This window comes from Dama dama, chromosome 24 (assembly GCF_033118175.1).
Source record: "Dama dama isolate Ldn47 chromosome 24, ASM3311817v1, whole genome shotgun sequence".
Taxonomy (NCBI): domain Eukaryota; kingdom Metazoa; phylum Chordata; class Mammalia; order Artiodactyla; family Cervidae; genus Dama; species Dama dama.
Window position 1 is genome coordinate 52,606,303 of NC_083704.1, and position 12,441 is coordinate 52,618,743.

Genomic DNA, 12,441 nt, shown 5'->3' on the forward strand with positions numbered 1-12,441 from the left:
TCCTGGCATCACAGCCTCCAAGCCCACCATTAGCCACAAGCCTGGGGTCTATCAGAGTTGGCGAAGCCCATTCAGGGGCAGATGCCGACAACTCCCCACCCCAAGCCCCTACAAGCCCAGCATGTTTCATTCAGAAGCTCTGGGGGGTTCTGGGGGGTCGGGGAGAGGGCAGCCTCAGAATCTGGTCTGCCTGCCTCCATCTGTCCAGCTGCTCAGGGCACCTGCCGGCCTCTGTGCTAAGAGGAGGCTGTTCCCCTCACCTGCCCAGCTTCACTTGCTCACCTTCGACTGAGTTTGCCCCACTCAGCCTCCACCACCCCCGGATCCCCATCCCCGCCACATCCCCTCTCCCAAGGGGCACCCCCACTGCCAGTAGCTCTCTTGCCCCAGTCCAGTCTCCACTCAGTCCTGAGGCTTCCCCCTGCGCCTTGCAACCCCCTCCACACCAGGCTGGCCCCTCTGACCTGCTGCCTGCTCCCCCTTCTCTGCTCCACCACAGGTTTTTCTATCAATACTCTGTTAAGCATAGGATAAGCTCCCTTGGCACTGCTATTACCCCCCAGATCCTCACAAGACTCACCACAAAGTTCAGTCTCAGGTCAGAGGTCTCCAGCCTGCACCTCCTTCTAGCACTGGCCACCAGCGAACACCGGTTTATTTATTTTCCGTCCCCTGCTGGAATGTCAGCTATGGGAGAGCAGGGATGGAGTCTGGCTGATTCACACACAGATATTCCGTTCAGATTGGTGGGATGAATGGAGGCTCAGAGGGGTAGGGAATTTCATCCAAGATTGCTCAGCTAACCAGTGGAAGGATCCAATCCCAGGTCTGTGGCTTGTGGGGTACCCTGCCCCCCACTACACTGCAGATGACCCCAGCTAGGTCCCGTCCTCATGGACCCGGGCTGGGGTCTGGACTTACCTGTTGGGCTGCAGGGTCTGGGAACAGCAGTCCAGGTGTACGCGTGGTGGGCCCTGCCTCTGGACTATAACTCTCCATTTATGGATGATGTGACCAATGAAGACCAATGATGGGGCCTTGGCACTGCCCCCTCCTGTACCAGCTGAGAGGCTATAGGGCTCATCTTCAACATCTGGCTGAGGGGAGGTGAAAGGGGAGAACCTCCCCTTGGTGGCTGCCCCCATCTGCCAGAGCCTTCCTGAGGGTCATGGGCCCTCCGGGCGAGGATTCCCCACTGTGCTGCACCAGGGAAACAGGAGGGGCAGGCCTGGGAGCCAGGCTGACCCCACCTCCACCCCCAGTGCTGCTCGTCCTGAATGGTCCTGCAACCTTAGGACCCAAGGCTCCTGACGGGGCCAGGATGAGGGAGAGGCGAGCGGGCCTCGGGAACCCTGCTGCGGGGCAGGAATGGGTTGAGGAGGGACGGGGCACAGGGGCTGCCTCCCACAGAAACCTCATGTCCTGCCTCGGCAGGGCTCCCTGAAGCAAACCACCTCTCAGGAGATGAGCCCAGACACAGACAGCACGGGGTCCTCCTCCCCGCTAGCCACCACCAGGGCTACCTCCTCTGCAGGCCATCCTGGTGAGACCTCGAGACCCCACACAGAGAGCTGTCCCAGACTCCAGGCCCGACCCTCACAGCAGGCTGGGGGTGACATTCCAGACCTGAGGGGGCAGGGCAGCAGCCGGGGTGCCAGGGGCTCCTAAGGAGCTTCCGGTTTGCCCTGAGGCTCCTGGTTTAGCCACAGCCCAGCGGGGGTGTCCAAAAAGCCCCTTCTATCTCCCCTGTCCCAGGCTCCTCAGAAACCCATCCAGTACTCGGCCCTGGGAGAGCCGCTCCCTTGCAGCCTCCTCCCCGCTCCGTTCCCCCAGTAGCTCACCTTCTTATGTCTCTATGGCACCCTCTCTCCCTCAGGCCAACCATGCCCTGCACCAACGCCCTGCTGGGACCCTAGTGGCCCTTGAAATAAAAGACCCAGACTGTGTCAAACTTGGCTTTACTGGAATAGAGAAAATAGGCAACAGGAATCACACTTGGTGCTGGCAGCTCTCGGTCCCCTGCCCCCAGCCCTCTCAGCCCCAGGGCCTGGCAGCCTCCGCCCCCATGGGGCTCTCCCACTGGTCTCGACCAGGAGAGGCCTCCCCTCTGGAAAACTGTGTGGGGTGGGAGCTTTCAATGTGCATTTCACTGTCAGCTTCATAATTAGCAGCAAATGTCCACAATGACAGCAACAGCAACAAGACTGGACTTGACATCTCAGGAAAGGACGCGCAGAAGAGTAAACCAGACCCACGGCGCCACAGATTAACAGCAGTCTCACGACAGAAGACACGACACTGGCGTGCCCGGCCACACAGCACGAGGGGCAGGCGACAGATCTGCGGGAGGCTGGCAGCGCATGGAGGCCCTGGGGGGGCCGGCGCTCTCACTCCCAAGATTAGAAAGAATCGACTGAACACAGGTGTCACATTCTCTGGGAGGACAGTCAAACGAAGGTATCGAAAGAGAGCACATTTTAAAAACAGCGAAGATGGCCTGCTTCCCGGCCCTGGGTGGACACCGGGCCAGACACGGCGGGCAGCAAGGGCCAGCCCACCCGGGCGGGCCTAGCCGGTGAGCTCCACGGGCAGCTCCCGGCCACACAGGGCCTCCCACTGACGGGCCAACAGCGAGATGAGCTTCTCTCGGCTCTCGGCGCTGGGGACAAACACCTGCCACTGGACCTCACGGCCCTGGCCGGCTCCGGCCAGGACACCTGGCACCTCCCCGAAGTGGTCCAGGGTGACGCTGCCCATGAGGTCGTGGCCCTGCACATCATCGAAGACCAGGGTGAGGGCCTGCGGGTATGTCTGGTAGCCCATGAGCACGCGGTCCAGGTCCCGGACGCGGCGCCCGTCGTCCAGCCGGTACCGGTCCCTCTGTGGCGGCTCTTTGGCGAACTCGGGCAGCGGGTAGTGGACAAAGTCCTCGTCCAGGAGGAAGATCTCAGCGCTGGTGAGCAGGAGCGTCTTGGGGCGCAGCAAGCCCCTGTAGCGCCCTGGCTGTGGCGAGCCCACCTGGAAGGCCTGCACATACAGCAGGATGCTGAGGGCCGGCGCCTTCTCTGGGGCAGCCATCTTCTGGGCCACAGTGAACGTCAGGTCTCCGACCTCCTCCTCGCTGGGGTAGGTGAACTTGACACGGCTCGAGTGGATCAGCTCATAGTTCTCCATCTTCCCTGAAGAGAGAGACGCCACCAGGGCTGCAGGCTGGAACTGGCCCGTGGGCTCACCAGCAGCCCCAAGGCCCCCAGAGATGGCAGCATGAGTCACATGACCGTTAGAAGCAGGAGAGAGTGATCCAAGCCCCACCCCCGCTCGGTCTGAGACCCTCAGGCCAGCAGCTCAGAGCAGGGCAGACACAGAAATGCACCTGCTGAATGGCTGTGGATTTGCTGGCACAGAGACTCTGCCATGGAAAAGTCCATGGAGGGCTTCCTTGGTGGTCCAGTGGTTCAGAAACCGCTTTGCAATAATGCAAGGGACACTGGTTCGAACTCTGGTTCAGGGAGATTGATTTCACATGCCATGGAGCCTGGGCCCACAGCTACAAAGCCTGCACTCTGGAGCCCATGAGCCACAATTACGGAGCCCACACACTGCCACTACGGAAGCCCACGCAACAAGAGCCCACGCTGTGCAACAGGAGAAGCCACTGCAGTGGGAAGCCCACACACCAGGACAAGAGCGCCTCTGCTCACCACAACCAGAGAAAGCCTGCGTGCAGCAACAGAGATCCATGATAGCCTGACAGCAAAAAAAAACCCAAACCATGGGAAACTCTAGCTGACTAAGCAGGAAAAGAGAGCTAGGAGCAGAGAGGCTGCTGGGGCACAGAGACGCTGTCCTGAGGCCTGCTACAGCCCTCAGGGTCGGCGAGGAGACTTGAGCTGGGCAGGGTACCTGTGGTCTTGTTTCCAAACTCAGAATAGAAGTCTCTGTCCACAGGCTCAGGTGAGGGTGTGCGCTCGAGCAAGGACAGCACAGCCATGAGGTGCTGGAGGAAGCGGTGAGTCAGGTAGCTGTCCCGTGTCAGGCAGGTAACCACCTGCGCCGCGCAGGGGCCTGCAAGAGAGGCACAGCCATGACCGCAGGTCGCCGCTCCCCCGGCCCCGGCCCGCCCCTGCAGTCTTCTCGTCTCCGGCAGGTCAGCCTGGACCTGAGGACCACAGAGCCAGGGCCAGGAAAGCCCACGTGGAGAAGCATCATGGGGCCTGGGGAGACAGCCCCTTCTCAGGCCGGAAGGGCTGTGACATTTTTCTGGAAGGGGATACAGAGGCATTAGGGAAAGAGCTTAGCTTTCTCTCTTCAGGAAGTATGAATCAGACACATCCTGCCCGAGAGCCCAGGGCCCACTCTGCCCGCCCACCCAGCACTTTGCAGCCTCGGCCCCTGGCCTCCCACTCCAAGTCCTGGGGGTGAGTTCTGCTCTCTCAGCAGTTCCTGAAGCAGCTTCCTCCCGCTCCGGTGAACTGGCCTGTGAGCAGACACATAACTCTGCCTGCAATAATGCACCCGTGTGTGAAGGTGGAAGCCCGCTGGGGACACTGGCCTTCACCCAAAACAGGACAAAGCAGAGTGGCCACTCACCCGTCAACCGGAAATACTGGTCGAAAAGCCCAACGTTGACAACCTGCAGGTCGCTGAGTTTCAAAACAAAGCACTGAGAGATGTGGAAGGGGCTGTTGTTGTAGTCGGTGTTTTTCTGATGCCAGAAATCTGTGATAGGGAGAAAGGGACCGAATGTAGTGGTGGCTCCCAGGTACGCAGCTGCCTGGAGCAGGAAAGGGCCCCCTTGATGGCCTGGCCTGCCGAGGCCTGGTGAGAAGCCACCACCGCCTCTGCACACACATGACCTCATGGGAAATGTGTTCTACAGTCTGAGCGTGCCTGGCGTGCTGGACACACCAGGAGTCCTAGGACAGCCCGCTGGCTGAGGAACCCACTGAAGCCCCAAGGGGCAGAGGCTGCCCAGCCCTCCCTGGTCACGCTTGGGTCCCAGTCCCTCAGGGGCCTGGCTAGGTGCATTCATGCCTGGCTTTACATCCCTTCTGTCAGCTCCAGAAGGAAAGTGCTGACATCACCCCCCTCCCTCTGAAGAGTCTCAGCCCCGTGCAGCCAAACCACTGCTTCCTCAGGTTGCACAGGGGTCTGGAGACAGCAGCCCTCCCGCCCCCTCGGGCCCCAGTGCCCACCCTGCAGCGGCTCCGAGAAGTAGCGGCGGAGGCCGTCATGCAGCACGAAGTACACGGCCTTGGTAGACAGCAGCACGCAGGCGGTCACCTCCAGCCCCGGCGTCTGGTAGAACACCACCGATGACCACAGGAGGTGCCGCAGCTCCTCGTTTTCCACCTGGACACAGAGGGGCCGTTTGGGGCTGCAGGACAGCAGATGACCAAGGTGTGCGGCTCCTCCTCCAGGCTTCTGGGAAGGGGCTTCCGCCAGCCCCAGTGGCTGGTGACCTGCTGCCCCGGGGTGGCATGGGACTCTACCGCGTCTTGTCAATGAATGTATAAATACAGGAGAGAGGAGGTGAGGAGCGGGAGACAGTATGCGGTAGGGTCTGCCCAGGGACCGAGGCCGGGGGGAGGCAGCGATGGGGGGGACAACTGGCCAGAGGAGGGCAGTCCGGGTCCTCCCTACTCAGGTCCTCAAAACTGTGAAGAGCTGAAGCTGGGGAAAAGCCAGCACAGAGAAGGCTGGGAACCCAAAGCTGAGCCCAAGGCGAGCCTGCTGCAGCTCCGGGGCAACCGAGCCACCTTCCTCCACAGGTGTGCCAGCCCTACCTCGGCAATGCTGCTGTGGAAGAACTCGACCACGGCCCGTCCACGCAGGCTGGCGATGTGCCGGAGAGACGGGCAGGCGGGCAGGTGTGACGGGATCTGATTGTCCTCCGACGTGGACCGGATCAGGGGCTCACTTGGGTACTGTGCAGGGGCCTCTGCTTGGGCCAGGGCCTCCACTGAGGCTGAGGCCTCCGCTGGGATCTCTGCTGAGGCCTCAGCCTCCGCGGGGACCTCCACTGAAACCAGAGCTGGCACTGAGGCCTCCGCTGGAGCTGGGGCCTTTGCCGGGCTGGGGGCTGAGGCCTCTCCTGGAGTGAGAGCTGGGACCTCCGCCAGGGCCGGGGCTGCAGTCTCTGCTGGAGCATCTTGGAGATTCTGGTCACTGCTACATATCCCGATTCCCCCCAGAAACACCACATTAACATGCGGGCCCCAAATGCAGACACCCAGCCCACGTGAGCCTCAGCGTGAGGGGACCACATGCACCACACACCACCTCTGGGGCCAGCTGGAGATCTCAGCTTGGCTCCTCATGGCAAGAGCAAAGGGAAAGATGCCAAGGCCCCTGCTCTTGGGAGGGAGATGGGAGGACGGACCAAGGCTGAGACAGGCAGCTGTGACCCACGGGCTGAAACATCATTCTGAAAAGGTGGCAGAGGTATCACAATGCCACTCCAGAGTCCAGAGTGTGGACCAAGGTGCCCAGGGCTGGGAGCTTGGGGCACATGGAGTTGAGAAAGAAAAACTCAACGTTTCCTCAATCTGCCTTTGAGGCCTCCTCAGGTGTCCCAGGATCTCACCCACCTTGGCCACCACTGCATGTAGCCACACTGGACTCTCCCTCGACTGTTCCAAGCACCAGGTCCAACAACACTCAGAAAGAATCCTCGTGTATGTTGGGAGCCCCCTGCAACCAGCCTACACACCCACAAGCCCGGGCTCATGTCAGTGGGGAGTCCTGGATATCATCCTCTCAACTGAACAGCTGTCTGTTGAAAGAGATCCCTGGGCCCCTGATTTGGGGGGCCAAATCCCCCCAAGCCTCCCAGGCTCTCCTCCTGCTGGCCTGGGGCAGACACGCGTCTGCGGGGTGAAGCAGGGTGCCTGCTTTCTGTGTGCAGTCCCCGCTGTGGGCAAGGTCCGGCCGGGTTTGGGGGTGGCAGGGAAACAAGACAAAGTGTCACCATCTGAAGCCCCATCATGGGGGCAGGGAGGCGGAGAGACAGCCTCGCGAGGCCCTCTGGCACAAGCAGCTCCCCGAAGCCCCATCATACATGAAGCTGGAGAAAGTCACAGGAGAAAGGGGCACCCTGAAGAGCACATGGAGCCTCTTGAGCCCGAGGCAGAGATGAACCGTGGGTGTGACCACAGTCCCCCTCATAGGCTACTCTACCCCAAGCCCAGGCAGCTCTGAGGGGAGCCAGGCTCAGCAGCAGGAGCAGGGGAAGGAGGGAAAAGTGAAGACGATGAACACAGGGGTGCGAATTCCTCCTCTCTCTGCACCTCAGTCTCCCCCAGAAGAGCAGGAGCTCTGCACAAAGTGACCACCCCGCTTACACACTCAGACCTTGCTGCTCTCAGCCAACAGGTTCCTCTGGAAGGGTCTCACAAAATTACACAGAGTGGGCCCCTGAGCAACCCGGGTCCTCCTGAGGAGGAAGGAGTGTATGGCTCACCAAAGGGTAAGGCTTGAAGCTGGGGGTCAGCAGCAGGCAGTGCCAGCAGCAGCTCCCCCAGCCCAGCTCAGAAAGCCAACCAGGGGACTGGGAGCCCAGGGGCGAGGGGACACGGGTGAGGCCTAGAGGCCATGCTTGGGCCCAGTGGGGAGGGCCAGGCAAGGTGGGAGCAGAAGCCTGGAGGCCCAGCCACGCAGGGCTCTAAGTGGCAGAGAACTGGGCCCCTTAGAGGCCCAGTGTCCTTCCACAGAGAAGGACCTCTCCTGAAGCCTGGGAGGTAAGGAGCAGCCCAGAACCAAGCCCGAGGGAGCCAAGGGCAATGCTGACAGCAGTGAGAGACCCGGGTGGGTGAGTGGAGTGGTCTCAGCCAGCCCCCTGGCCCCTGGCCCCCAGAAGCCCGTGCTCGGTCTCACCTGGCCCTGCCCTCGGCAGGCTGGCCATCCACGAGGGGGCTCTGAGGCCCGCCCCCGGTTCCAGGGGTCTTGGCGATGACCACAGTCTTCAGGTCCTGCAGCGAGGCCCGCAGCTGGTTGTAGATGCGCAGGAAATGGAACTTCTCGTGGGGCAGCACAAAGATGGCGGTGACGAAGCGGTAGCCCACGAGCAGCTCGAGCACGTGGCCGTCCGCGAAGGCGCCCCGCGGCTGGGTGCAGCTGCGCGTGGGGTCCAGCAGCACGGTGGAGAGCGGCACGCGGCTGAGCTTGAAGCTGTTGCGGTTGCGGCAGTTGTGGGTGCCCCGGTTGGGCATGGGGTTGAAGTCGGCCTTGATGACGTTGAGGTGCTGGGGCGTGAGCAGCAGCCAGTAGGGGATGGCGGCGGACTTGACGGCCTCGGAGGGCGCGCAGCAGGAGCGCCGCACGGCCGAGCAGAGGGTGCAGCTGGCCCACTCGATGTTGCCCGAGTAGTCCCCGGCGGCTGTCTGCACCATGCGCTTGTCGCTGTAGACCAGGTAGACGGGAAAGCAGCCCTGGCTGCACTCCTGGCAGCCGCCCGCCACCTTGTAGAAGGTGAGCAGCTGGCGCAGGAACTCCTGCAGGCTGGTGTGGCTGCCGTAGAGCGCGGGGCTACACAGCATGGCCACGTGCTGCGGGGCGAAGCAGGCGCGCAGGTCGGCGTGGAACTCGTGCAGGTGGGCGGCATCCGAGATGATGAAGAGCGTGTTCTCGCTGTGCCGCACCTTCAGCACCAGGCACAGCTCCGGCATGAGGAAGCCGAACTCGGTGAGGTCGCCGTGCGGGAAGCAGAACACGAAGCGCAGCGAGGACAGGATGTGCTGGCTGCTGCCCCGCGACTCCTGGTGTGGGATCTCGAAGACAGCGATGCCGAAGTCAGTGAGCACGAGGCAGGCGGCGAACTGGCGGATGCTCCCCTGCACGTGGATCAGGAAGCACCAGAGCACCTTGAGGATGCGGATATGCTCCAGCAGGAAATCCTCGTCTGCGCCCAGCGCCCACTCCAGAGCCAGGCGCTCCTCCTCAGCCTCCTCCTCCTCCTCCTCTTCCTCCTCTTCTTCCTCTTCCTCGCCTGGCCCACCCTCCTCCTCTTCCTCTGCGTCCGGGGGCCCCATTTCAAAGTAGCGGTTCTCAGCAACCTCCTCCTCCTCCTCCTCCTCCTCCTCGCCCTGCTCCCCCTGGCCCTCCTCTCGCTGGTTGGCGGCCTCGATCCAAGCCGGGAGCTGCCGCTCGATAGCCTGCCGGATGAGCGTGCTCAGGCGCTGAATGAAGTCCTGGTTGGTGGCAGTGTAGCCAATGCAGGTGAAGGGCAGGAAGATGATCTGGCCGGACCCAGGCACCACCTGGACCTCTGGCTCCGCGTGCTCGGGGCTGTGTGGGGAGAGGCCAGGTCAGTGGCAAGCTGGGCTGGGATGCCCCCACCTCCCACATCCAGATTCTGCTGCTGTCCCCCTGGTCTGGAGGAACCAATGCATGGGTCTCACAAGCCTCCTAACCAAGCCTGCTCCTAGCAAGCACCCTGATAGGGAGCTGAAGTGCTGGAAGGCTGGGACAGCCACACTTCCAAGGGCCCAGACCACAGGCATCCAGTGCAATCCTGCCCACGTCATGAAGACATGTCTCAGTCCTACAGACACTGGCCACAAGCCCCAAAGGCAATGAGTGCTCAAGGGCGTGGACTAACTTGACAAACAGTTTCCTTCAGGGGAACCCAGTGACCTTGAGAGGGGTAGGAAGTGGGATAGTTGGTTCTGTGGACCTTCACATTTAAATTCAAGCTCCTCCAGAGATAGGCAATCTACCTGAGAAAGAATTCATAGTAACAGTAAAAATGATTCAAAGTCTCAGAAAAAGAATGGAGGCACAGACCAAGAAGATACAAGAAATGTTTAACAAAGAGACAGAAGGTTAAAAGAACAGAGAGATGAATAATACAATAAGTAAAAGGAAAAATACACTAGAAAAAAATCAATAGCAAAATAACTGAGGCAGAAGAATGAGTAAGTGAGCTGGAAGACAGAGAAGTGGAAATCACTGCCACAGAACAGAACAAAGAAAATGGAAATTGCTGCCACAGGACAGAATAAAGTAAAAAGAATGAAGAGAAATAAGAAATGTCTCAGAGACCTCTGAGACAACACTAAACATACCAACATCCACATTATAGGGTCCCAGAAGAAAAAGAGACAGGGAGAGGGCCTGAGAAAACATTTGAAGAGATTATAGCCAAAAACTTCCCTAAAATGGGAAAGGAAACAGTCATTCAAGTCCAGGAAGTGCAGAGTTCCATACAGGATAAACCCAAGGAGGGACATGCTAAAACACATATTAGTCAAATTGACAAAAGTCAAATACAAAGAAAAAATATTCAAATCAATGGGAAAAGTAACGAACAACACACAAGGAAATCCCCATAAGGTTATCAGATGGTTTTTCAGCAGAAACCGCAAGCCAGAAGAGAGTGGCAAAATACATTTAAAGTGATGAAAGAGATAAACCTACAATCAAGAATACTCTACCCAGTAAGGTTTTCATTCAGATTGAGAGAAATCAAAAGTTTTACAGATGAGCAAAAATTAAGAGAATACAACACCACCAAACTAGCCTTACAACAAATGCTGGAGGAACTTTTGGGGGCAGGGGTGGGGGGCGGGGCAGATGGTAAATGGTAAAGAACACACCTGCCAATGCAGAGTTCGATCCCTGGGTCAGGAAGATTGCCTGGAGGGGGACATGGCAACCCACTCTAGTACTCTTGCCTGGAGAATCCCATGAATAGGGGAGCCTGGTAGGCTACAGTCCACAGGGTCGCAAAGAACTGGACACGACCAAAGCAACTTAGCATGCACGCGCGCGCGCGCACACACACACACACACACACACACACACACACACACACACGCCATCGGGGGTGGGGGTGGGGAGGCCAAAACTAGAAACAAGAAAAGCACAATTGGGAAAGCTCAACAATAAAGGCAAACATGAAGTAAGAGTAGGAAACCATCCACACACAAATATCATATCAAAATCAGCAACCACGAGGGGAGTACAAATACAGGAAATCAGAATTACTCTTGAAATCAAGAGACCAGTAACTTAAAACAACCATGCACAAAGACTGCTATAGCAAAATCTCAAGGGGGACTTCCCTGGTGGTCGAGTGGTTAAGAATCTGCCTTGCAATGCAGGGGACTCGGGTTTGATCCCTCCTCAGGGAACTAGGATCCCACATTCCACACAGTGATTAAGACTGAGTGCCACAATGAAAGTTCCCATGGCCCATAACAAGGGTGCCACAAGCCCCAACAGGTGCAGCCAAATTACAAAAGAATCCAAACCTCACGGGAACTGCAAACCAAAAATCTGTAACAGATACACAAACAAAAAAGAAAAAGGCAACTCAAACATAACACTAAAGATAGTCATCAAACCACAAGAGAACAAAAGAAGATCAACAAAAACAAATCCTAATCAATTAAGAAAAATGGCAATAGGAACATGTATTATCAATAATTACCTTAAATGTAAAATTTAAATAAATGCTCCAAACAACAGGCACAGACTGGCTGAATGGATACAAAATAAGACCCATATATATGCTGTCTACAAGAGACCCACTTCAGACTTAGGAACACATACAGACTGAAAGTGAGGGGGATAGAAAAAGATATTCCATGCAAATGGAAATCAAAAGAAAGCTGAAACAGCAATATACATATCAGACAAAACAGACCTTAAAATCACAACTGTTACAAGAGATAAGGAAATGGGATTTCCCTGGTGGTCAAGTGGCTAACCCTCGCTCTCAACACAAGGCGTTGGGGTTTGATCCCTGGTCAGAAAACTAGATCCAACAGACAAAGAGTTCGTATGCTGAAACTAAAGATCACGCAGGATACAACAAAGATCAAAGATTCTATGTGCTATACCTAAGAGCTGGTGTAGCCAAGTAAATACATAAATATTAAAAAGACAAGGAAGGACACTACATATTGATCAAGGGATCAATCCAAGAAGACACAACAATTTCAAGTACATGTATGTACCCAATACAGGAGCACCTCAGTATAAACATAAAACAAATGCTAATGGTCATAAGGGCTTCTGTGGTGGCTCTGCTGGTAAAGAAGGGGGAAATCAACAGTAATACAATAATAGCAGGAAACTCAACGGACAGATCATCCAGACAGAAAATCAATAAAGAAACACCAGCCTTAAAGATACATTAGACTAGAAGGACTTAACTAATATTTATAGGGCATTCCATTCGAAAACAGCATACACTTTCTTTTCAAGCACACATAGAACATTCTACAGGACAGATCGTATCTTTGGCCACAAATCAAGCCTCAGTAAATTCAAGAAAACTAAAATCACACCAACTATCTTTTCCAATCACAATGCTGTAAGATTATAAATCAAATACAAGAAAAAAAAACAACAACTGCAAAACCCCACAAACATATGGAGGTTAAACAATATGTTATGAAATAGCCAATGAATCACTAAAGAAATCAAAGAGGAAAT

At 56.9% G+C, this 12,441-nt stretch overlaps 1 protein-coding gene across 1 annotated transcript in view; it reads right to left on the reverse strand.

Annotated features, from left to right (window-relative positions):
* Nucleotides 1-1,941: 1,941 nt before the first annotated feature.
* NISCH (nischarin) overlaps nucleotides 1,942-12,441 on the reverse strand; it is a 63,639-nt gene continuing 53,139 nt past the window's right edge. The window contains exons 16-21 of the mRNA XM_061128430.1: nucleotides 7,876-9,285; nucleotides 5,787-6,171; nucleotides 5,196-5,352; nucleotides 4,591-4,719; nucleotides 3,904-4,065; nucleotides 1,942-3,179 (exon numbers count right to left, since the gene is read on the reverse strand). Coding sequence (XP_060984413.1) covers nucleotides 2,569-3,179; nucleotides 3,904-4,065; nucleotides 4,591-4,719; nucleotides 5,196-5,352; nucleotides 5,787-6,171; nucleotides 7,876-9,285 — 2,854 coding nt within the window. The 3' untranslated portion in view covers nucleotides 1,942-2,568. The remainder of the gene's footprint in view (nucleotides 3,180-3,903; nucleotides 4,066-4,590; nucleotides 4,720-5,195; nucleotides 5,353-5,786; nucleotides 6,172-7,875; nucleotides 9,286-12,441) is intronic.